At 38.8% G+C, this 23,104-nt stretch overlaps 1 protein-coding gene across 1 annotated transcript; it reads left to right on the top strand.

Moving 5' to 3' along the window:
• Positions 1-1,120: 1,120 nt before the first annotated feature.
• Positions 1,121-23,104, top strand: LOC119720789 (zinc metalloproteinase/disintegrin-like). Its single transcript, XM_038190638.1, has 11 exons — positions 1,121-1,220; positions 7,433-7,505; positions 8,050-8,339; positions 8,563-8,716; positions 9,973-10,145; positions 11,137-11,223; positions 14,619-14,740; positions 15,249-15,389; positions 21,008-21,160; positions 21,987-22,040; positions 22,402-23,104. Exons 1-10 carry the CDS (start codon positions 1,161-1,163, stop codon positions 22,012-22,014), a joined length of 1,281 nt encoding a protein of 426 aa, XP_038046566.1. The 5' UTR covers positions 1,121-1,160; the 3' UTR covers positions 22,015-22,040; positions 22,402-23,104.

Here is a 23,104-nt window from a genome sequence, read left to right as displayed (position 1 = left end):
GTTCTTTGCACTTGACTCAGGTATATATCTGTGACGTCAAAACTCACGAGATTGTCACTTTTCCTCTAGGGCTACGTACCAGCAAAAAAGTTTCACTCAAATTGCTGATGAAACTATATACGGATACTACGGATATTGTTTTGGGGCAACCTTCAAAAATCCATTAACTCGAGTTTAATGAATTTGTGGGGAAAAGGCTCGAAAAGCTCTTGAACTTAGCGAACTCCTTCAACAAAATGAACGTCAAAGTACGAACCTTGGGTGAAGGATGGGATTGACTTTTTGGGGGGCTAAGTGCTGGCAGTGTTTGTTGTTTCTTTGTTTGTTGGTGTGTTTATTTGTTTTTCAGCTTCGTTGACACGGTTGAGGAGGAACCGAAGACACATTGTAGTAACTCTAGCGTTCAGGCTGTTCGTACGCACATCTCTCGAAAGCGAAGCGTGAGACCGACCGTTGTTCATTTTTATATAACGCCTATCGGTACTGTGCACTTTAAAAAGCCCTGCCAACAGGTCAGATTTGAGCCGGACGGCGGGTCACATTTCACCTGGTACTTTTCAGGGTCAAAATAACATTTTCCCGATCTTTGTCCAGTCAGGTCCCCCAAAAAAACCTTCGGGATGAGAGCCACTTTTTCTATATATTTGGGGGAAATGACCAGCGGAGACTTCATAGGGAATATATATTACTGCCTTACCTTACCGTTCAGAGTAACACAAAATTCGTCTGGGTTTACTTTGTTGATTTTTCATCATCAGCTCTAAATGCATTTCAGCATTGGCCTACGAATGCAATCAATTTGAAGCCCCATTAGCCCTAGGCCTATTCATTATTTAATTAAAAGAAACAGTACAAGTGTACCTATAAGTATAGTTTTACGATTAAGTGGTCTCTTCACGTTTATTAACTTATAACGTTTGAAATATTCGAATGTAATTGTGAAGCCCATAATTCTGAAGTGTTTGGTAGGGTAACAAGGACGTTTGCATTGGGCGCCAAGAAGCGCTTTCTGGGGCTGCATGAGACGGTGTGAGGGCTTCTGTTCGTCTCCCGTTGTACAAAAAACGGGAGTTTGGGCGCATGGACAAGCCCAAACGCAGTCTATAAATCGCCCACAAAATGACCCAAATTCGTCATTCCTACGACTCAACAGCTGCAGAATGATGCTGAAGATTGTCGTGCTTGCCGTGCTGGCCTACACGGCTTACTCCAAGCCAGGGGTACGTATAGACTCTTCATTCAGTGCATCTTTGCAAGATAATTTTCGAACATTGCCGATTATTGTGTCGATATTTATTTTACTAACATCCAGGTTACTTCATAATACCTCGTTTATTATGTCTTTTTTTGGATACAGCTTTTTGCACAACTTTTTTTTATTACAGCTGAATGTTATCCTGTCAGACAAATGGTTTTCAAAAACCTGTACCAACCTGAATAATGTTAAGATTGCTCTCCCTGTACATCCAAATAGACCAATCAGCAGCTTAGTCCACGCATGTTTACGTTACATACCAAGTGTGGACATTCCCTTGGTTTCGTGTAGTTAAGAAAGTGGACATTCCCTTGGTTTCGTGTAGTTAAGAAAAACCATGGAGTCAAAAAAAGCTCATTTTTCTCAAACTGTGAAAACTCAACCCATTTTTCCCCCTATGATCCCCTTTAGTGTTTCTCTTCATTTTGCCACCTATAAACCTAACCCAAAAATGCCTCTATAAACCTGTTTTCCAGAAATGGGGAAACACCGTGTTGTCTCCTCTGCCACACCAAGGGCGGATCCAGAACACAATTTGGGGGGGGGGGCCAAAAAAATTGTGGTCCCCCAAAAAAGTGGGTCAAAAAAATTACGGCGTGGGGTTCGGGGCCCGCTTAAGGGCTCCGAAATTTTTTTGGGATTCTAGATGCTCTGTGGTGCGATCTGAGGCAATTTCTGACCACTTTAACCAATGTTTTTTTGAGGAAAAGATGGTGGTGTACTCATTGCCTGCCTTTATTGCGATGTCACATACAAACAAAAAATTGGTTTCGTTTGGGGGGGGGGGGGGGGCATGGCCCCCTTTGCCCCCCCCCCATCCGGCCTTGTGCCACACACGTAAACACCGGCAATCGTGGACGTCCCATTGTCCCTAATCCTCTTTCCTTTGTTTGTTATCTAACTTTTTAGCAACAGCTCTCATTGGTTTTGTGTGGACGTATTGTTTGTGCCCCAACTCTTTTGTCCTACGTCCACGATTGCCGGTGTTTTCACACGCACACCCACACACCCTAATTATTGTCGTTAGCTTTATTCATGATATTTCAGTTAACCTTTATCTGTCTTTCCTGTGCATACTCATCCACTTCGTTATAATTCATCCCTGTTTATCCTTTGCAACTAACACTGAGCTGTGCTTTGCGGGGCATTTTGCCACTAATCGACCCGCGCATTGCTGCTGTTTTTGTGCGGGGCGACTCCCCTAAAAAAGCTCAGTGTCGCTTGGACTCACTTCCCTTCTATTGCAGGGAACACTTGGCCGGCCGCGAAATAATATTTACATCTAAACATTAGAAAACATTCATTATCTTTTAGGGGATCGTGACATAGATTTTACTCTAAAATATATTCTGCACTTGCTACTCCTGCTAAATGTAAACCTTACATCTGACCTCCCTTTCGGGTTAATGTTATTATGTAACGTGCACTTTCGGAACTATTTGGCATTTGCCAGTTTTTCTTTTTCTCATGACAATTTCGCGCGTTGTTGCTGTGATGTGATTTCATGAAGGCACTGTAGTAATTAAGAGTTTTCTGTACTATTTATGAACCACGCTTCATGTTGTGCTTCCTGACCCTTTTCTGCCAAACGTTTGCTACCTAGCATATTGCCATATACCTGTATCATAACAACAAACTATTTAATAGCAACACCGCTAAAACAGCCAAATGTCCATGATTCTGGTCCCGCATTGTGCTAAACTATTTGTGACATTAAGGTATGTGTTTGAGATGGCATCACACTTGTGCCCTTACATTTGGAGTTTCTTGATATGGCAGAACAACCTTGAGATTGAAAACAAGGGTAAAGGGGGCACCTATTATCATGTTTACAATTTCCGATGTTTTCCTGCTGTATTTTCTTGTCATTATATCTTTACAATCACAGAAAAGTGTGTTGCATTAATGTTTTACCTATTGCCTGTGTAATATCTGGTTGTAGGCCATCAATTTTTCTCTAGATTTTGTGCTTTAAACCAATACGGCTCATTCATATTATTGAGTAAAATATTTATCCTGTACATTAACGGGATGGGCGAAAACCCCGTGAAAAAACTTTTTGAGGAAAAAAACACGGGGAAATTCCCAATCCGGCTCCAGAAGTGGCAACCAAGTTTATAACTCCGTAGATCGGCGTGTTTTGAACTTATTTATTAATTGCTTCAATTGTTCTGACTCATGGCTTTATTAAGTTCTGGTTCTGATGCTATCCTAGTGCTAAATTGTAATCTTTGCGCCACTCACTGCCAACCTTCTCGTAACATTCCTTTATTTCCAATATTTTGGAACGTTCATCTCTAGTTAAGTTGAGCTTTAAGCTTTAAATATGTAGACGATCTGACACTTGCAGAGGTCCGTCATGCTAATGAATCTAGCCAGATTGGATTTGATCTTGACGGCCTGGATGCGTGGACGAAGGACAGCCACCTCAGGCTCAATCCTACCAAATGCAAAGTTATGCAAGTTTGCTTCAAAAAAGACCCTCCAACACCACCTTGTCTTAAAATTGGTGGGATTGAGCTTGGGGTGGTGTCCGAGACTAGGCTTTTGGGCCTGATAGTCCAATCTAATCTTGGCTGGCAATCTCAGGTTATGATATGGTCTCAAAAAGTAGTCGTAGGTTATACATGCTTGGCCGCCTGAAACAGTTTGGTTGGCCTATCGACGACTTGGTCTCTGTGTATACTTGTTATGTCCGTCCAATTTGTGAGCATGCAGCCCCAGTTTGGCATGGTAACATCAGCAATAATCAGACATATCAACTTGAACGCATTCAAAAGCGTGCATGTCGTATTATTCTTGGAGCTGACTATGAGTCATACTCAATCGCTTGTGATCGGTTAGGCCTTCAAACTCTGGAAGACAGAAAGACTCCATCTCTGTTCCCCATTTGCTAGTAAATGTACAAAATCAGTTAGATATGCAGAATGGTTTCCTACTAACAATAGCACCCACAAAATTACTCTGAGACAATCCAACATTTACCAGATTCCACATCACAAAACAAATAGGTATGGCAATAGTGCAATTCCCTCTCTGACAACACTCCTGAACAAGAATTCCTTAGCAGCAATAATAACAATAATAATGTTATGTCCCCTTTTGTGTGTTCTTAGATTTATATTTAAACTGTAGATACATGAAGTTCTGTAATTCTTATTCATTTTAAATTCAAATTTTTCTTGTTGAATTTTCTTGTTGAATTTTCTAGTGGTTTTTTATTTTCTTGTAATAACCATGCAATTCAGCGTCCGGCTGCGAATTGGTCTAATAAAATATGAATATGAATATGAATATTTAGCCTTCCAATAACCTGTTGACCTTCTTCAATTTAAAGGTCGCTTTCAAACAGTTGCCTTATTTTCCCTTATCTATCACGAACTTTTAGTAATCTTGCTAACGCTGGCGTTGCTTCTAGAATATCATTTTCTTTTTTTTTCAAAAAATTGAGACCTTATCTTTACTGTGGTACCTGTTGTTTACAACTCTTTTTGCAATATTCCTTGATTACCATGCTCTATAATCTTGACTTTATTTTTTGATTTTTTAAATTTATTTATTTATTATTTTTTTTAATAGTTTTTTTCGAACTATTTCTAAATTCACCAATATTTATTTCTGGTTATTTTGTTCTTTTTATTCTTTCTTGGCCTTTTAAGGGCAACATGTCATGTCGTATATTCGGTATTACTTTCCCATAATCTCTTACCATCATTAAAGTTACTTTGATGGTTATTTAATAACATTACCTGACTCTCATTGAAACAATGACTTAATTTCCGTAATACTATTTTTTCTAACATTACCTGAACAGGATTAGTAAAATTGACTTGGTTATACTCTGACTTACTATCTGTAATCAATTTGTCAAGAACTTTCAATTTTTGCTTGAATCATTTATGTTATATAGGATGAATTATGTTTGTTAGCTAAACTTGATCCGGCCACCATTTACCCATGTAAAACTAACCGGAGTTTGATGTCCTGGTTTGTTTTGTGGACCTTAATAAATTGCCTACTATAAGTCCGTGTGAAAGCACTGCATAAGTTACTTCAAATTAAGCTTTCTTATAGGTGCATCCAGTGCACTTGCTCAGTGTTTCCGGTGGTTTTGGTAATTAATACAATAGTTGTTATGAATTGTGTTAGCTTACTCTACTAAAGGAGGCGTCTTTCTACTATTTGGTTTTTCAACTTTGAGTTTTTCGATAACAACTCGTATCGCGGGTGTCAAGTGCTTAGTCTCCGTTTCAGACACCGTATCTTCTGAATATTATATGTATTTGTATACTAACTGCAACCCTTGGCATACTTTTCCAACGGCTAAGTTTATTTTATCCGTATTGTAGGTTTGTCTTGGGTGAGAGAAGCCAGCCTTTCCCCTTTCTGCACCCTGTTTTGTTCAGTCTTTTGTGTGTCAATCAAGGGCGGATCCAGAACACAATTTTTTTGGGGGGCCCAAAAAAATGTTGGTCCCCCATAAAAGTGGGTCAATAAAATTACGGCGTGGGGTTCGGGGCCCGCTTAAGGGCCCCGAATTTTTTTGGATTCTAGATGCTCTGTGGTGTGATCTGAGGCAATTTCTGACCACTTTGACCAATGTTTTTTTGAGGAAAAGATGGTGGTGTACTCATTGCCTGCCTTTATCGCGATGTTACATAAAAAAAAGAAAAGGTTTCGTGGGGGGGGGGGGATGGCCCCCTTTGGCCCCCTCCTGGATCCGCCCTTGGTGTCAATTAGCTGAAACGGATTATCCCGTTCTTGCTGAATGATTCTACGTGCGTTTTGACTATTCAATCTTTCACCCGTGTATTATCAAGATTAACCTTGCAATCAAGGGGGTCATTACCTGATAGAGTAGGGAATTGGTTAAAGCTACAGTCCATCATTTGTAATTTGTGCATTTTGTTCGTTTGAAGCAACAAAAGAGTTCAAAATCTAATGAAGGATACTGAGCAACTAACCTGATGAAGTTTCAGCTAAGCTTCAGCTGTATATTCCGAGAAAAACAGCATTCTAAGATCTCAATTTCAAATCAAAAGTTACTGAATCATGTTTTGAATTGTTTTGAATTGCAGCTATACGCGACGTCGCGCACTGATCCGACGAATTATAACAACCGCACGCGCGTGTGCGTCGTTCCAATACTTGTGCGCGCTGCGCTGAATAACAAAACGAACTACAAATTTAAATTTTCCTACGGTGCTTCTTAAGAATCACTGTTGGAAATGCCTTCTTTCGTTGATTACTTCAAAATGTCAGCTTCCCAGAAAGAAAAATTTCACAGGGAGTTTTAGCTTGAGATAGCTTTTGAAAATCCAAAGATATGTTTGAATAACGGCAAAGCCAAGAAGCCCATTTTGTGCCACTTTCTGTGAAGCAGTTAAAATCAGTATAGTCCTTATCTAAAACCAAATCATTTTACTGTTAGTGAGTTTAACATTTTAAGCAGAGTGTGCAATATTTATTTATATTTAATTGAACTCTTTCATTGAAGTTGAACCTTAAGTTGAAGTTAAAGAAGTGAACCTGTCTGTACTATTAAATCGTTTCAACATAAGAACAAAACCCTATATTGTCGTGTGAATGGAATGTCTGTCTTACTCCCATAGGGATAATCTTATCAAAAGAGCCATACTGGCATTGTCTGATCTTTGAAGCACTCGCTTCCTAAAAGTGGCACAGAATGGTAGTTTTGGCTTTGCGGTTATTCAATCATTTCTCTGGATTTTCAAAAGCAATCTTAATTAAACAAACGGTACTCTCAAGCTAAATCTGTAACCTTGAAGATCATGTAAACATTTGCAGTAAATTCCGATTGTAATTTGGCGAAAATGGCGGGGTTTACATGCGCCATTATTTTCAGGGCACCCTGTATGATTTGCATTTTCATGATTATGTAACCACGTACTAAATGGGATTCAGCTTTCTGCTTTGTTCCCTGTGATTCTTGTGTAAGTGCCACGTACAGCTCACAACTCCCACTGGGTTGTGATGCACTATAAATAGAATGACCAATCATCCATGAATTTAATTAAGAGTTACTTAATTTATTTACAAAATGTGTAAAAGACACCACCCAAAATTATTTCCAAAGAAGTATAAAAGGATGTGGTTTTGGGTGTATTAAATACACATGAAAAACACTCATATTCCTTATTTTTTTTCGCTGTATAGGTTCGTAACAAAGATCTCGAATTTACAACGGAGGAGCTTTTTCGCTACTTCAGTGTTAAAAGCCACGAAAAAGGTATTCGCAATTGATGTTGGCAACCGCGCTAAAAAAAAAATCGTTTTCAGATGATTGTGTCTTGAAACGGAAAATAAAAACATTGCCGCAAAAATATTTGCTTATACGAAGTATAAAACATGTATTGGGTTTATTTGCAAAACTATTGAGGGTTGTCGCAAACTTTTGCGTCGTTTGCAAAACTATTTCGTTTCAGCATCACCATATACTGCACATCTGTATGATGGTACAATCCTGGCCAAATCTCGCTGCCCCCCGGCCCCCGCTCAATGTTGTCTCTCATTGTGCGGTGTGTGCTCCAAAAGCTGGAGAGAACAACATTGACCGGGGGAGCGGGGGAGTGGGTGACCGTGGCAGGCTCAGGAAGTGTCCCAACCACTTTGGCCAGGATTGTAGCTATTAAACTCAGTATTCCACAATGCATTCCTTTGTGCACGCTCATTACAAGTTGCAATAATCAGTTGAAATAGGTATTGTTGAGAGAAGTCACCTAAGAAGGCCATAGCACTGAAAACGATAACAATTAAGATTCCTTCCTCTGTAGCCCCGGAATATGAGATTGTGTACCCACAAGTAGTCGAAGCTGAAGGCAAGAGGAGTGTTGGCAAGGGAGCCACTGCCGCCTCATTCTTAGAACTGGAAGTCGAAGCCTTTGGAGAGACGCTTAACTTCATCGTAGACCACGACGACAGTAATTATGCCCCTGGACTCAAGGTTGAGATCTACACAGATGAAGGCATCCAGAAAGTGCCGCTTCGGACTGACTGCGTCTACACAGGGAAGGTAGCCGGTGAAAAGGACTCTCTTGCATCCGTAACTGTTTGTTACGGCTTGGTAAGTCATAGGCCTAGTGCTTCGGTGAATCCCACAGCTGCCACCAAAATGTTTGAAGAAGGGTTTATAGTATCATTGATTGGAATAAGTTATGAAATTTCCCAAATAAACAATGAAAGGAATTATTTCAAAAGTAATCCTTGTCTGGAGCCGACACCAAATGTCTGTTTGAATGCCTTTTATTCGGTTGTTTTATTTTCTGAATGGTGTCTTTTTTTGCAAGATGGCGGTCATATTTCGCAACCATGGCCGTGGTGAGCTTTACATCGAGCCACTAGATGACGAACATGCCGTCAAGCGAGATGTTGGTCGGGGTCACCCGCACGTTGCCTATAGGAACAGACCAGTGGAAAGAGGGGCATTCTGCGAGACAGCAAGTAATAGAATTTATTTGATTTTGTTTTTATTGATCACACTTTTCAAACAAATTCCGCATGTAAGTCAAAACAATGAAGAACTCACATTTCTGACGCAGATCATTCATTCTGAATCTGAAACCTGGAATGATCAACTAATGTTCAAAGGCTCAATTATTTCTACGCATTTATATAAACCTGCTCACAATCATTTCAATATTGATCTAACTTTGTTGGTAATTTTTAACAACTGACTCGTCAGCAGAGTTGTAATGACTCGAGTCAATGACTCGACTCGAGTTCGACTCGAGTCACATTTTTTGGCGACTCGACTTGACTCGAGTCCCGACGGGTAAATGACTCGACTCGACTTGAAGAAGGCTAATACGACTCGAGTCCCAAAAATGAAAGCAAAACTTATTTGCGAAAAATATTTGCAAAGACTATACGCCGCGCCGTTCGCGTTGCCAGTTTTTTGTTCACGTCACGTTATGTTCGCGAATAATGTACGCTCAAATACAGCGTACATAGTGATACAACAAACATACACCGAACATACACCGTGTCGCGGACTCCCACCTTGTGGTTCTATACCTGTAGCATGTAATGCTAAACCCGGAACCAGACTTAAAACGCATTTCTTTATCCGTGGTTTTATCATTGGTTTCGGGCGATTTCTTATTAAGCACTTGGTGGAACGCTGGCTAAATTTATTTCCCGATTTCACAAAACAAAATGGATACGGACGGGCCAACCTTTAAATAATCAGAAACAGTTTTGTATAATGCAATTAGGTTTTGACGTTGTCAGGGATCAGCGAACAACAAAATCTAGACCCGAAGCCAAACCAGTTATAAGACCGAAGTTTCACATCTTCTTATCTGTGACGTGAGCTAGAAACTGTTGGTTGGGTACCATATAGCATACTTTATGTCTTTGGATTTTCGTAATAGACTGGTGCCTTGTATTCTTTCTCACTTGTGTCTGTTGCTTTTTATTGTAATTTATTATATAGTGTTAAAATATTTGTGACTCGAATTGACTCGAGCTAAATACTTGACTCGACTCGACTCGACTCGACCACACACTGTGACTCGACTCGAATCGACTCGTTGATCTAATGACTCGACTCGACTCGAATCACTTCTTTAAAATGACTCGACTCGAGTCTCAAAAATCAGTGACTCGTTACAACTCTGCTCGTCAGTTTCTTATGACAGCTTGTCAAACTCCAAGCTTGATGCCCGACTGGTTTGTTTTTTAATTGTTCTCCTAAGCGCCACCAACTTTGCCGTTAACATTTGCTGACGAGCCGCCAGAAGCCTTGCCGATTGACACGAAGGCAACGAAATATCTGGAGCTGGCATTCATTTCTGATCAATTGGCATTTGTTCGTAAAGGGGCAAGCATCAGCGCAGTCACCGCGTGCGTTAACGCCCTCTTCAACGCGGTGAGTTCTCGGATAAAATCCGATATAATGACAGAAACCTGGCTCAAAGCGAACATCAGACTGTTTGTTGCAACTGAGAAGAATGTAGTAACCAACGCATAGCGTATCTCCGACCGATAATGTCACACGCAAATTGACCGATGCTATAGCACTATAACCGATAATGTAAAAAAAAAAACATTGACCGATGGTGTAGTAAATTTTGCCACACCATGGGTCAATTTATGTTACATTATCGGTTGGTGATACGTTATCCGTTGGTTACTACATTAGCGTAACACCGTTACCAAGCATCCTGCGAAATGATTCGGAAGAAAACTAAACCTGACGTTTGTTTTGAAAGGGTGCCCGCGGGCAACTTTAAACGTGCGCTAGCAACGGACTCCAGTTACCAGACATGTTTTGTTCCTGCATTCATATAAAGCAAAAACTTCAGCAGGATGCACCCTACCTAAACTTTGAAGCTATTGCTTCAAACGAAAAAAAGTGCAAAAAAGCAGTAAACCCCATACGCGCCTTTAAACACTCTCCAATAATCAATGTGTACCTAGTGTGTCGCTAAAGCATCAAATAAATGTTGTGAAGAAAAAAGGTAGGCCTAAGTAAAAAGGTCGATTGGAAATAAGGGAAAATTGGCCTACATGTGTTTGAGCTTATGCTAGTCTTTCATACCACATTGCGATTCAGATAGTGGCCTTTGTTGAGTTATTTTCCTGCGCCCATTGGCGGCGTTTAATTGGCGTCATTATCTAATCAAAATGAATTTGAAGGCCAGATGCAGTCAGTTGACCAAAAAGGTGTTGCTCGACCACTCCCCCATTATCTTTTTGCTAGTATTATTTTGTCGTCACCATTTTCGCCTTATTTTGGTACTTTTGAGAAGGCTCTTCACATTGTGCGCCTACCATTGTTGGTGATGAAAGACGCATATTTACAAGTATTCTTTTAGCGATTTTTCCTCTTTGCTTTTTCATTCTTATATATAATTTAGGTAAAAAATGTTTTGCAATTGAGTTCTCTGAGAGGAACTGGGCTGGTTCCCAGGCTGACGTACGTCAAGGTCTTTGGAGCATTTGAGGTAGGTTTATGACGAATAAGCTTATACAAGTCATGTAGTTATCTCACAACTTCACATGGAAGCGAGTCATGGAACAAATTAAAGTTGAAATTCATATTGAAGAATGGATTCGCTGAAGCCCATATGAAGTATTATTTTAATATTGCATCAAGTCTAACATGTCCAGGCTACATTTATCGTTGGACTGAAACTGTGTTTCTTTGTATTGATATATTTTTTGAACTTAGCGACAACAATAACGCAAGTTTTGCAAGGTAAAGTATAGTGTCTGCAACAAGTTGTTTATTTTGACTGTGGCTCACGTTTTAAACATATTCGTTTCTTGCCAATAATTTAAATATGCCCTTAAGAAAATGATAAAGACAAATAAAAAACTAGAGGTCAAGGCGTTTGTTGAGTTACAAACGCAACTATTTCATTAGACACAGCCCAGTTAAGGTATGAATAATTTTATGTCGAAACAAAGACCACGAGTATTTTACCTTTCCAGTACAACCAATGATTTTGTTTAAAACAAAAATGTTTCAACTTTCAGTATAGATTTTATGTTCTGGCTTAATATGGTTTAATATGACGTCACATGTCACGTGATGACGTCATCGTGACGTCACTTAAATTTTCATCTATAACACATCCCGGTTTAGGTGCATACCAAGTTTCAACACAATCAGACCTGTAGTTCTTTAGATATTGGCCTTCAAAATATGCAATTTTTAATATGACGTCACATGTCACGTGATAAAGTCATCGTGACGTCACTTAAATTTTCATCTGTAACACATCCTAGTCTAAGTACATATCAACTTTCATCCCAATCGGACCTGCAGTTCTGGAGATATAGCCCAATCTGTGAGAACTAGCCAAATTCTGCTGGAAAATAGTCATAACAGAAAAATCGCATATAATGTGACGTCACGTGACTCATGATGACGTCACGATGATGTCATTGTTCGGTACAGAACTTCAGCTGCTGCTCTAAAGTGTATGCCAAGTATAAAGTCAATCGAATTGAATTCAGATCCCAAAGTGCCGGTAACAAAAACGTGTACAAATGGATATGGGCAAAATGACTGAAAAAGAAAACGCGAGTATGTCTGTTTGATAACAGAACATTGGGCTTTCCCGCTCATTGAGTGGTCGGGCACACCCGACCACTCTCTATTATTGTTACGATTAATCTTTCTTTCTCTCTTTTTTTCCGTACAGCACGTTTCCGCGGGTTTTCTTAAAAACAGCATTCTAGGATCTCAATTTTAAATCAAAAGTTGCTAAATCATGTTCGAATTGTTTTGAATTGCAGCTTTACGCGATGTCGCGCACTTATCCGACGAATTATAGCAACCGCGCGCGCCTGTGCGTCGTTCCAATGCTTGTGCGCGCTGCGCCGAATAACAAAACGAACAACTAATTTAAATTTTCCTACGGTGCTTCTTAAGATGCACCGTTGGAAAGGCCTTCTTTCGTTGATTTCTTCAAAATGAGAGCTTGCCAGAGAGGATAATTTCACAGGGAGTTTAGTCCCCTTACTATCTTTCAACCAGTATGTTTTTCAACAATAATTACGCCAGTTACTTTTTTGGATAGCTGCAAATGACGGACTCGGGCTTTAACTAAATAGAGTATTGTGTTCGTTTTTTCGTGAGGTTGTAGACTATACTTCTTGTTCCCGGACTCAAAACCGCTTGACCTTTACTTCCGGTGTTACCGAAATTGCAATAGAAATTGAATCTAACTCTAAAATGGAAGCAATTTAATACTAACAAATCCATAATGGAAGTATTAAGTGAGGAATGCCAAACACAAAAACATAATTTTGACGTCATACCACAAAATGGCGCCCTCTAGCGGCACATCAAAACAGTTTAATCTTTGGAATGTTAAACCCCTCAATCAAATTTTCATGAAATTGCCCCTATATATCACGTGAACAATCATAAATGAATTTGCAAGATTTCATAATCATTACGTCATTAGACCGGAAGTTACTGTGGGGAGAATTCAACAATGATCATTTTATTTTTAATTTAAATCCATCATTTGATCCCTGTCTCATGACTGTTTTTTGCCCCCAAAATGACATCTGTTACACTTAATACTGGCCTTTTGCTTAGAAATACTATGACGTCATCAAACTGGAAGTTTGCTGTTTCTAAAATATACCCTTAAAAGACGCATTCTTTTTGTACAAAATAATTGGTAATGGAAATGTTTAAGTTCTTGATCCCTTTTTTTCTAACATTAACATTTTCATAACTTAACTGGACAATGTCTAATGAAATTGTTTACCCGACCACTCTGCGTTTGTAACAAATAACGCAAACCTCTAGTCTTTCTTTCTTTCTTTTTCCGTACGGCACGTTTCCGCGGGTTTTCTCCTAAACGGTTTATGGTATGAACTTGTAACTTGCAATAAATATCGACCCTCATGTGGTGCATTACTCTGACGTAATTATGACGTCATCGAGTGAAATTAAAAGCGATTTTAGCTGAAAAAGTGACCAATTACTTTCAACTTTAACTCTTGAAAAAATTGATCAATCATGTTCAAACCTTGTAATCGGATAGACCACTAATTGATGAACATTTGTTGTTTTTTACGTGAACTCGCTTGACCTGTACTTCTGGGTCTACCGGAAGGTCAAGGTTAGGTCAATTCAAAACGAAGAAGTTTAGTCTGAAATCAAAACAAAGCAACATGTAATCCAAACAGTTCACGGTATGATCATACAACCTTGTGTGATCTTGTACCATGTAACGAATATGTTATAAATTTTGTTACGTTATCATTACGTCATCAGATATCAAATTACAAGCGATTTAGGGCAAATTTTGACAAAATAGTTTGCGTCATATCTTTTGAACTAAAAAGAGTATCGTGTTCGTTTTTTCGTGAGGTTGTACACTATGCCGTGAAAAACATTGTTCCCAGACACAAAACTGCATGACCTTTACTTCCGGTGTTACCGGGAGTGCAATAAAAACCGAATATAACTCAAAAGCGGAAGCATTTCACTACACACATACAAATTAACAAAGTGTTTAGTGAGGAATGTCAGACACATAAAATAATGTGATGACGTCATCTTTTAAAAGGGCTCCCCCTAGCGGCACATAAAATAGTGTTTGTTTTTTTTAGTTTGAAACCATCCGTTCAAATTGTACAAAATCGCTTGTTCGTGTACCTAAATGTTTACTGAAATTTATCATACCCTAAAAGACGCATTTTTTTTGTACAAACAAAATGGTACTGGAAATGTTAAAGTTATTGATCCTTTTTTCTGAAATAAACATAATCATAACTAACTGGACAATGTCTAATGAAAAAGTTGTCTACCCGACCACTCTGCGTTTGTAACAACAAACGCGAACCTCTAGTTTTGTCTTGGTTTATTTAGAATGGATTGAATATGTATTCTGATGGTGACACCTTCCTTGCAAAATGTGCGAGCTGGCAAGATGATAATAAGAAACCGTCCTCAAGCAGTGAGCATTGGGACAACGCTGCATTCTTGACAGGGTGAGTATTCGTGCGCAACATTGGCGTAAATCTGTGTCTGCGAGTGAGGCGGATTATTGTCGGGCCGCAAATAAATCGAAATCGATTTCTAAAATAAAATTAGAATATCACAACTATTTTTAGTCGATATCGTATTTAAAAGTGGAAACAAATGTCTCGCTAGAAATAGCAATAAAAAAAAAAGCAGATTCACTCTCGGGGTTGAATCTCGAAAAGCAGGACGGAGAAAACAACAAAAAAAGGAACAATTCTAAATACTCAAAGTAAGAAAAGAACTAAAAACGAAACTTGATATGTGTAATACGTGGGGTGGAGAGCGTGAAACTCAAGGATTTCGGCCCTTGTTTTGAAAAAAAAAACACAAACCAAGCAAACAACCATGCAGGTTCCTTAATTTTGATCAGATGTTTCAATAATAGACTTTAGTTTCGGACTCCAAATACCTACATGTAATGCTAAAACTACTCCACACCCTTTGCGCTTTGTGTTTTCCTTTCGTCCCAAACAGAGTAGACATTTCAAGTTCGAGGTCTGGTGACGGATTACTGGGCATAGCATACGTTGGGGAATGTGGCCGGTATGGTACATCACTCAGTGAATTCATCGGATTGGATGCCACTAGTACTACCGCACACGAGATTGGACACAAGTGAGTTTAGCAGCTATTATGGCAAACATAATTATAATTGTTTTGGTATGTTATTCAAAAATGGCCGCCACACACAAGGAGCCTGTAATATTGATCCTCGGATGACAATTTTCGTTTTCTACATTCCGATGTAAATTCACTTCCCAGTGGCGAATCTAGAGGAGGATTGCAACCCCCTAAACACCCTTTCAGCCGCTGATTAATGTTGTGGTCCTCGTAAATTGGGGGGAAATTAATAAATGGAATGCTTAAGTTCATAGATGTATTCTCAAAATGCATTAGAATGCAGGAGAAAGTTTTGTGCAATTCAACATTTTAGGGGGGGGGGGGCATGCCCTTGGCAGGGCGTGCCTTAGGCACGCCTCAGTCCCTCAAGCCCCACACTTCCCGAAAGCTACATCCGCCCGTGCTTCCATTCGCATATAATATTTCGAGGACTTTAAAAGCTACGTGCTATCACAATGGTGATATCGTCAATTTGGCATGCTGTTTTGGCGCCTTCGCAGGACCGATTGCTATAAAAAACGCCCGCAAACGGGGCCGTATCGTAAGTCCGACGCCTCATAAGTCCGACATTTCTGGAATTATGAGGCGTCCGATTTATGGGACATATCGAACTTAGGGATTCAGCCACATTGCTCTGACACCTCATAAGTCCGACACCTCATAATTCCGACAATCGACAAACGATGTTTCGGACTTGAGGCGTCGGACTTATGAGGCGTCGGACCTATGGGCGTCGGACCTATGAGGCGTCGGACTTATGGGCCTTTATTTGGTTTGGAGATGAGATTTTGTCAGACTTATGAAGCGTCGGACCTATGAGGCGTCCGACTTATGCGCGGACCCCCCCCCCCCCCAAAAAAAAACAGCTTGGCGTGATTTAAAAAAAAAAAAAAAATTGGATTTTTTATTTATTCAATTTTCAAAATGTTCATGTCTACAAACGTGTCTAAAATCTCCCCATGCACCCTTATACCCATCACGTAAATCACTTTATTTCATCTACATTGGTTCAATACATGTAGTCTACCTCATTAGTCAAATGGTACATTATTAAAACTGAAGACACTTTATGGCTTGATTGGTACAGCTCAGATACATTGTGAGAAGATATGAATGAAAAACGTGATTTATGTTATGTGTACATGGTATGTACACAAAACGAGTACAGTCTTCCATGGGAATGTTTATTTCACAAAAAAATTCAAAATGACAGCACTGATCCTTGTGAACTTATAGTTATTATAATGTGAATGTATATTGTGAACTTATAGTTTTTAAATAATTATTAATATCCTTATTATTCTGGTTTATTAAAAATCCAATGTCTTGCAGCATTGCGGCTGAATTGCACATGGTTACAAAGATAAACTAGAGGTGTCTGTGTACAAACACAGCTGTTTCGGCTGTTTGGAAAAACTGCGACTTGTGACGACATCGTCATGATGTCACTATTCAATTCACGTATGACACTATAACAAGAAGTTACAACTCAATCAGTTATTTAGCTGAAACGAAACAACCGATATGATGTGACGATGACAGAAAGTGTTAGGTATGACACGTGACGATTTAAGGTACTTTTCGAAAGAGAAATGGGACAAATATTTCAAAAATTGAGAGAAAATGACAACATTAATTGTTTTGACCGCTGCACATTTTGAATAGGCCCTTTTGGTTTCATGCTTGACGGCCTATGCACATTTGTCTGACGGGGAACATAGAAATCATGAATGTTAAGAAGTTAAAAATCATTGTATTCTATTTGAATGAATTGATGAGGTTTTTCAAAATGGGCCGGGCAAATATAATTAAATATTAATAGCAACCAATCTAGCAAGAAAGAGTCAATTCAGAGGCTAGACGAAATGTGGTGACGGACATGGAAGCTTTTTTGGTATGTGTTTTCGTTTTCACGCTTAAAGCATTGAACTTTTTGCTTGAGTGGTGAAGGTGATGAGTTGTTGTCGTGCAAAAACAGATGGAATGCAATTTGGGTGATGTTAAATGTTTTTTTTTAAGGGAAGAAGGTCTTGACTGAGGCTTATGACAGAAACCAGTTGCAAGGATATGACATTCCTTGTAAGTGATATACATAAAATTGGTTGAATATGACGTCACATAACTTGTGATGACGGTATGAGGACGGCAATTAACTTTTATCTGTAGCACATCCCAATATAAGTACATAGAAAGTTACAGCTAAATATGAACTATAGGTGTGTAGTTATAAGCTTTAGAAACATGCCCGCTTCATGTGTTGTAACATGACTTGTGATGACGTCATGATGACTACAATTTTCTTCTGCATGTATAACAAATCCCAATATAGGTTACTACTTACTACCAAGTTTCAACCACATCGGACCAACAGATGTGTAGTTATAGGCCTCAGAAAAATAATGGCGGTTAAATACACTGAACCTGAGTTTCCCTCCAACGCTTTTAGTTTGTAGGCCTACGTATCTCACCAACCAACTTACAAAATACATCAATTCTGAGTATCCGTGTATACACCAAGTGTATAGGTATATATCGTCGTCGTTGTCGTCCACAAAAACAATCAAATCCGTGTTTCTGTCTTAACCGGCGTTGTATGTGAACCAAGCAGCTAACAAAACATATCAAATCTCTGTTTCCCTCAAACGCTTTAGTTTGCAAGTACTTGCCAACTTACAAAATACATAAATTCTATGTATCCCTGTATGCAATAAGTGTATGGGTAAATATCGTCGTCGTCGTCCACAAAAACAATCAAATCTGTGTTTCTGTCTTAAGCAGTGTTGTATGTGAACCAACATGGTAACACAACATATCGAATCTGTGTTTCCCTAAAACGCTTTAGTTTGTACGTACTTGCCAACTTACAAAAAGCATCGTTTCTGAGTATCCCTGTATGCAATTAGTGTATAAGGGATATCGTCGTCGTCGACGTCCACAAAATCAATCAAATCCGTGTTTCAAGGGGCTAACACAACATATCATTTATGAGTCTCCCGCTCAACATTAGTATAAACCTTTATTTAATCAAGCGGCTCATAAATCATGCCATTTATGCGTTTCCGTGTACGATGTGTACAAACCCTATGGAGAAAAAATGCACCTTTAATGTTACGTAACTTGACACCTGATGACGTCACAATGACGAATTTCATCTAAGACCATCTGTGGGTTGTGGTTTAAGTGTGTGCCAAGTCTGAAGTCGATGAGATTTACAAAAATGCCAAAGTCGACTGGTGGAAGAAAAACGTGCACAAACTCTATGGAACCTACTGAATACCAAGAAAAAAAACTAGAAATGTGTTTGTGGAAAAACACAAGCTGTATCGGATATTTGAAATACTCTGTGCACGTGATGAACACTTCATGAAGTCACCTCGAATGTCATCTGCCAAGTGAAAAGTCAATCAGAAATATAGTGCCAAAATATGATTTGAAGAAAAACGTGTACAAAACCTATGGGGGAAAAATACTTCTTTAATGTGAAGTAACCTTACACCTGATGATGTCACGATCACGAATTTCTTCTAGGACCATCTGTGGGTGGTAGTATAAGTGTGTACCAAGTCTAACGTCGATCGGATTTACGAAAGTGCCAAAGTAGAATGTTTTAAAACGTATACAAACCCTATGGGGAAAAATGCATCTTTAATGTGAAGTAACCTGACACCTGATGATATCACGAACACAAATTTCTTCTAGGACCATCTATTGGTGGACTGGTCTAAGCGTGTACCAAGTCTAACGTCAACCGGATTTACGAAAGTGCCAAAATAGAAAGTTTTAAAACGTGTACAAACCCTATGGGGAAAAATGCATCTTTAATGTGACGAAACCCAACACCTGGCAACGTCACGATCACAAACTTCTTCTAGGACCATCTGTGGGTGGTGGTCTAAATGTGTGTCAAGTCTAAAGTCCATCGAATTTACGAAAGTGCCAAAGTGGAGTGTTTTACGAAAGTTAAACCTATGGAGAAAAAGTCTGAAAAAGGAGAAAAAAAATCTTAACGAAAACAAGAGCTGTTTCGGTGTGTACACCGAAACAGATTAACGAAAACAATAGCTGTTTCGGCCGATGCCGAAACAGCTAAATATCAAAATATAGTGTTTGATGATGGTCCTTCATACGAGGTGGAGAACAGAAATCAGGCCTTGCACCTCTAAAAGGCATTCCATTAATCTCAATCTACATTTTTTTATGGAGAAACAGGAATAAGACTATCAATTGGGACTTTAATACACCTTTAAATGGTTCAGGTAAGCCTACACCAGCACAGCTGATTCACAATATTACTAAACAGATCAATGAATGGTTAAAGCAAAAGTGAGTGTGCTGTCATTAAAATTCAAATTCAAAGAAAACTTTTTAAACTCAGATCTTGACTTTAATCAATGATTCAGGTAATTATGCAAAACCTACAAGTAAGTTGATTCGAGGCTGATGAAGTCCACGTAGGGGTGTTTGAAAGTGAAAAGAACATATTACGCTTTGTAACTTGGTGGAATCGGTTGATTTAAATGATTAAAATGTCCCTCAATCAATTTATTTCGCCAAAATAAGATTTCTACAAAGAAGTGATTTTGATCAAAAAAGATCATTTGATTTAAATCTCAATTTAAATCAGTGATTAAAATCAACGTGATTTAAATCAACCAACCCTGTTTAGAACGCATCCCTGGTCAGTTTATTCCCATGAGCTGCAGTCAAGTTTAAGATGTCTGTGACTTATTTTAATGATACACTTGGCGTAATGATCTGACTTCCATTCGATTAATAATTGTTGTGTCAAGTTTGTACTGCCCTTTCACTAATGTCAAAATGTTGAAACGTTTTAAACGTTTCAATTTTTTTTAGGGTTTGATGTGTTTTTATCCAAATGTTAACAGGAATTAAAATGTGTAAACGCTTTTGTATTTTTAAGACGTTTTATGGTTGTACGATAAATACTATTAAACCTTTAGGTTGCATGCAAGTAGAAATAAACAAATAATAATGATACTTAAGAAAAATAGTGATGCGGAATGAATATACGAGAAAGGGGTTAATGACCAACCTCGTCCCCAGAGCTTTTTTATTTCCAACCTCATTTCCAATAGTAAGCCCTGAAATGGGAACTTGCTTCCTGTATCCTGCAACTTGGTGTTGTTATTTCCAATTTTATTACGTTTTTTCACGTTTACTGTTATTCTTTCGTCCACAACTTCTGAAAAATAATCCCTTCCTTTCCAATTTGCTCACATTAATATGCAGTGTGATACTGCATATTGGCTGGATAAGATTGTATTAATATTTTATCTTGAAACAAATCGTGTTTTCGTAACTCACGCTGCGACGAATTGATTCTGTTTTTATCCCAGACACCACATACAAAAAAACACTGGTGTAAAGAACAGGACAGCACCAGACAATTCTCATTTGCATATAAACGTATCCAAACAAAGTTGGATACGCAATTGACCCAATACCAGGGTGAGGGAGAAGGTATATAGTGGTGGGAGCGTACTGCTCGACACCCTGGGAACCAGGTTGGTTAATGGCGTTTCTGTGGTAAGATGTTATTGAAACCTTCAATGCCATTATGATTTTTACAATTTTCTCTGCAACGATTACAGCTTGGGCATGTACCATGATTCTGAAGGTCCCGATGGTGGTCCTAATAACCGCTGCGCATCAACGGGTTACTTGATGGCTAAAAACAAAGGTGATCATCGCTTAGATCTCGGCTGGTCGTCATGTAGCCGGAGCTACTACAATACCCGTATCACGTGAGTTGCCCCCCCCGGTACAAAACTACACTTAAAATCAAACATATCAAGCTTGCTACCAAAATTGGACGGAGCACTCTGATTGGCTAAGAATCAAGAATCAGGAGGATATGAATATTTATATGATTTACCCATCTCGCTCGGTGCAGGCGCCGGTCCCGGCCCCAATGGTGTTATTACACTGACGCGCGTGGTGAATGCTTCCAGCGAATGCATCAGTTCACCGTGCAACATAGCCTGGATCGAATCGATTGCGCGAAGGATCGAACGCTAATTCCTTGGTCGTTTGGAATCCATGCATCATTATATTGTCATTCGGAAAACACGATTTGGACACTATAATTTTCTATTTTACCACTGAGTGTAATATTTTGACGGAAATCGCTACAAAAAGAGAGAGAGAGAGAGGGAGAGAGGGGGGGGGAGAAAAAAGTGTGCATTTATCAAGCATGCTACGAACTGTATCCGCACTCTAATAATGGACGATTCCAAGTGACACAGCCAGGTTATCATTGGCTCTCTATGGAAACGTAATACATATGCATTTCGCTGCGCGCATAAATGAATAACGCCCGAATTCATATAAGTCAAGTCGTTGAAGACCTGTCAGATGTCGGATGTAAGCACGATACAGGGTGCCAGCTAGTGCCGTGCTTTGTAAATGTTGACGGACAAAACACGACAGTGTCCAACGACTTTATTTCAAGTCTAGTATGGATTGAGGTCTATTAACAGATGTGATAATTTTCCACTATAATACCTGATTTTTAAAGGGCTAGAACTATTTTCCTTATATACCATATTGATCTTGATTCTTCATTAACAGTCAGACGACATGCTACAACGATGCTTGAATTTTTACCAAGATGTGATTCAAATCGTAAGTATAATTTGCGTCACGTTCAATTATTAGCAGTAATTTCCCTTTTTTTATTGTTTGCCTCTCTGGACCATCATAGACTGGGTTCAATGTTATCACTTTGATTTTATGGTCCTTAATCAATAAACTGAGGGTCCTTTAAGTGATTTTTGTTGGGGGGGGGGGTTGAATTTGAGGGAGTAGATCGACTAAGTTTAGTATATGCAATGCTGTGTTCAAAATGAAACAAAATAAGAAAGACGTCTTGATAGGAACAATATCAGACAAGCAGAGTCTTTGCTTTCAAAAGCCGCCTACTTTCTAAACCATGGGATCTTTACCGAAAGATATTTATTTGTATTTTGTTTGTTTGTATTTTCAGGACAATGCGGGAATATGATCGACATTGGTTTTTTTTCTTTCGATTTAAAGTTTTTAAAATGCATTAAAAATAGGTCACTTGAAAGTATTGTTTTCATTCGTGAAGGACTGTTTTCATTGTTCAGCTCTTATACCAATACCGATAACACTCTACACGTATAGAACCCTGTATGTATAATTATATTGGTACAGGAGGACACAATAGTGTGACAATCATGTAAAATGTGTTAATTCTGTCTTGAAAGTGTTCGAGTTTAAACGTTTTCTTTTCACAAAACGTGCTATTCAGTATTCACATTAATCTTTACCCCGGGATAACAATAAGGCGTACGACGAAATTAGTGACTGAAGTTTCAAAATTAACAAAACGCTTAGCTGCAGACCGCTGTCAGGCAACAATTAAGACTGTTAATTAGAAGATACCACATTTCTGGCGGATTTTAACATTAAAAAGGACTTGATGAAAACCACCAGATATCATTGTGAAATTTCCAAAACAGTCTCCCAAATTGAGCCTCTTCACCTGTATTGTTCATCCAGATTATGTTTACACTAATGATCAGTCATTAATTGCAAGTCTTGTACTGTTCCCAAACAATGTTTTATGTAAATATTTGCTGCGGTTGTATAAACTTGATACAGTTTTTGTTTTCATTTTGAGGTGAAGGGAATACATTTGAATAAATTTGATTTGAAGCATTGAA

Source organism: Patiria miniata, unplaced genomic scaffold, assembly GCF_015706575.1.
Source record: "Patiria miniata isolate m_02_andy unplaced genomic scaffold, ASM1570657v1 HiC_scaffold_13, whole genome shotgun sequence".
In the NCBI taxonomy this organism is placed as follows: domain Eukaryota; kingdom Metazoa; phylum Echinodermata; class Asteroidea; order Valvatida; family Asterinidae; genus Patiria; species Patiria miniata.
This window is presented reverse-complemented; position numbering and strand designations above follow the sequence as displayed.

Bases quoted from the DNA above. Each gene is read 5' to 3' on its own strand.
- LOC119720789 (XM_038190638.1), top strand. From the start codon at position 1,161: ATGATGCTGAAGATTGTCGTGCTTGCCGTGCTGGCCTACACGGCTTAC. The intron at 8,340-8,562 runs GTAAGTCATAGG...TTTTTTTGCAAG, and splicing joins TAACTGTTTGTTACGGCTTG to ATGGCGGTCATATTTCGCAA. The intron at 14,741-15,248 runs GTGAGTATTCGT...CGTCCCAAACAG, and splicing joins AACGCTGCATTCTTGACAGG to AGTAGACATTTCAAGTTCGA.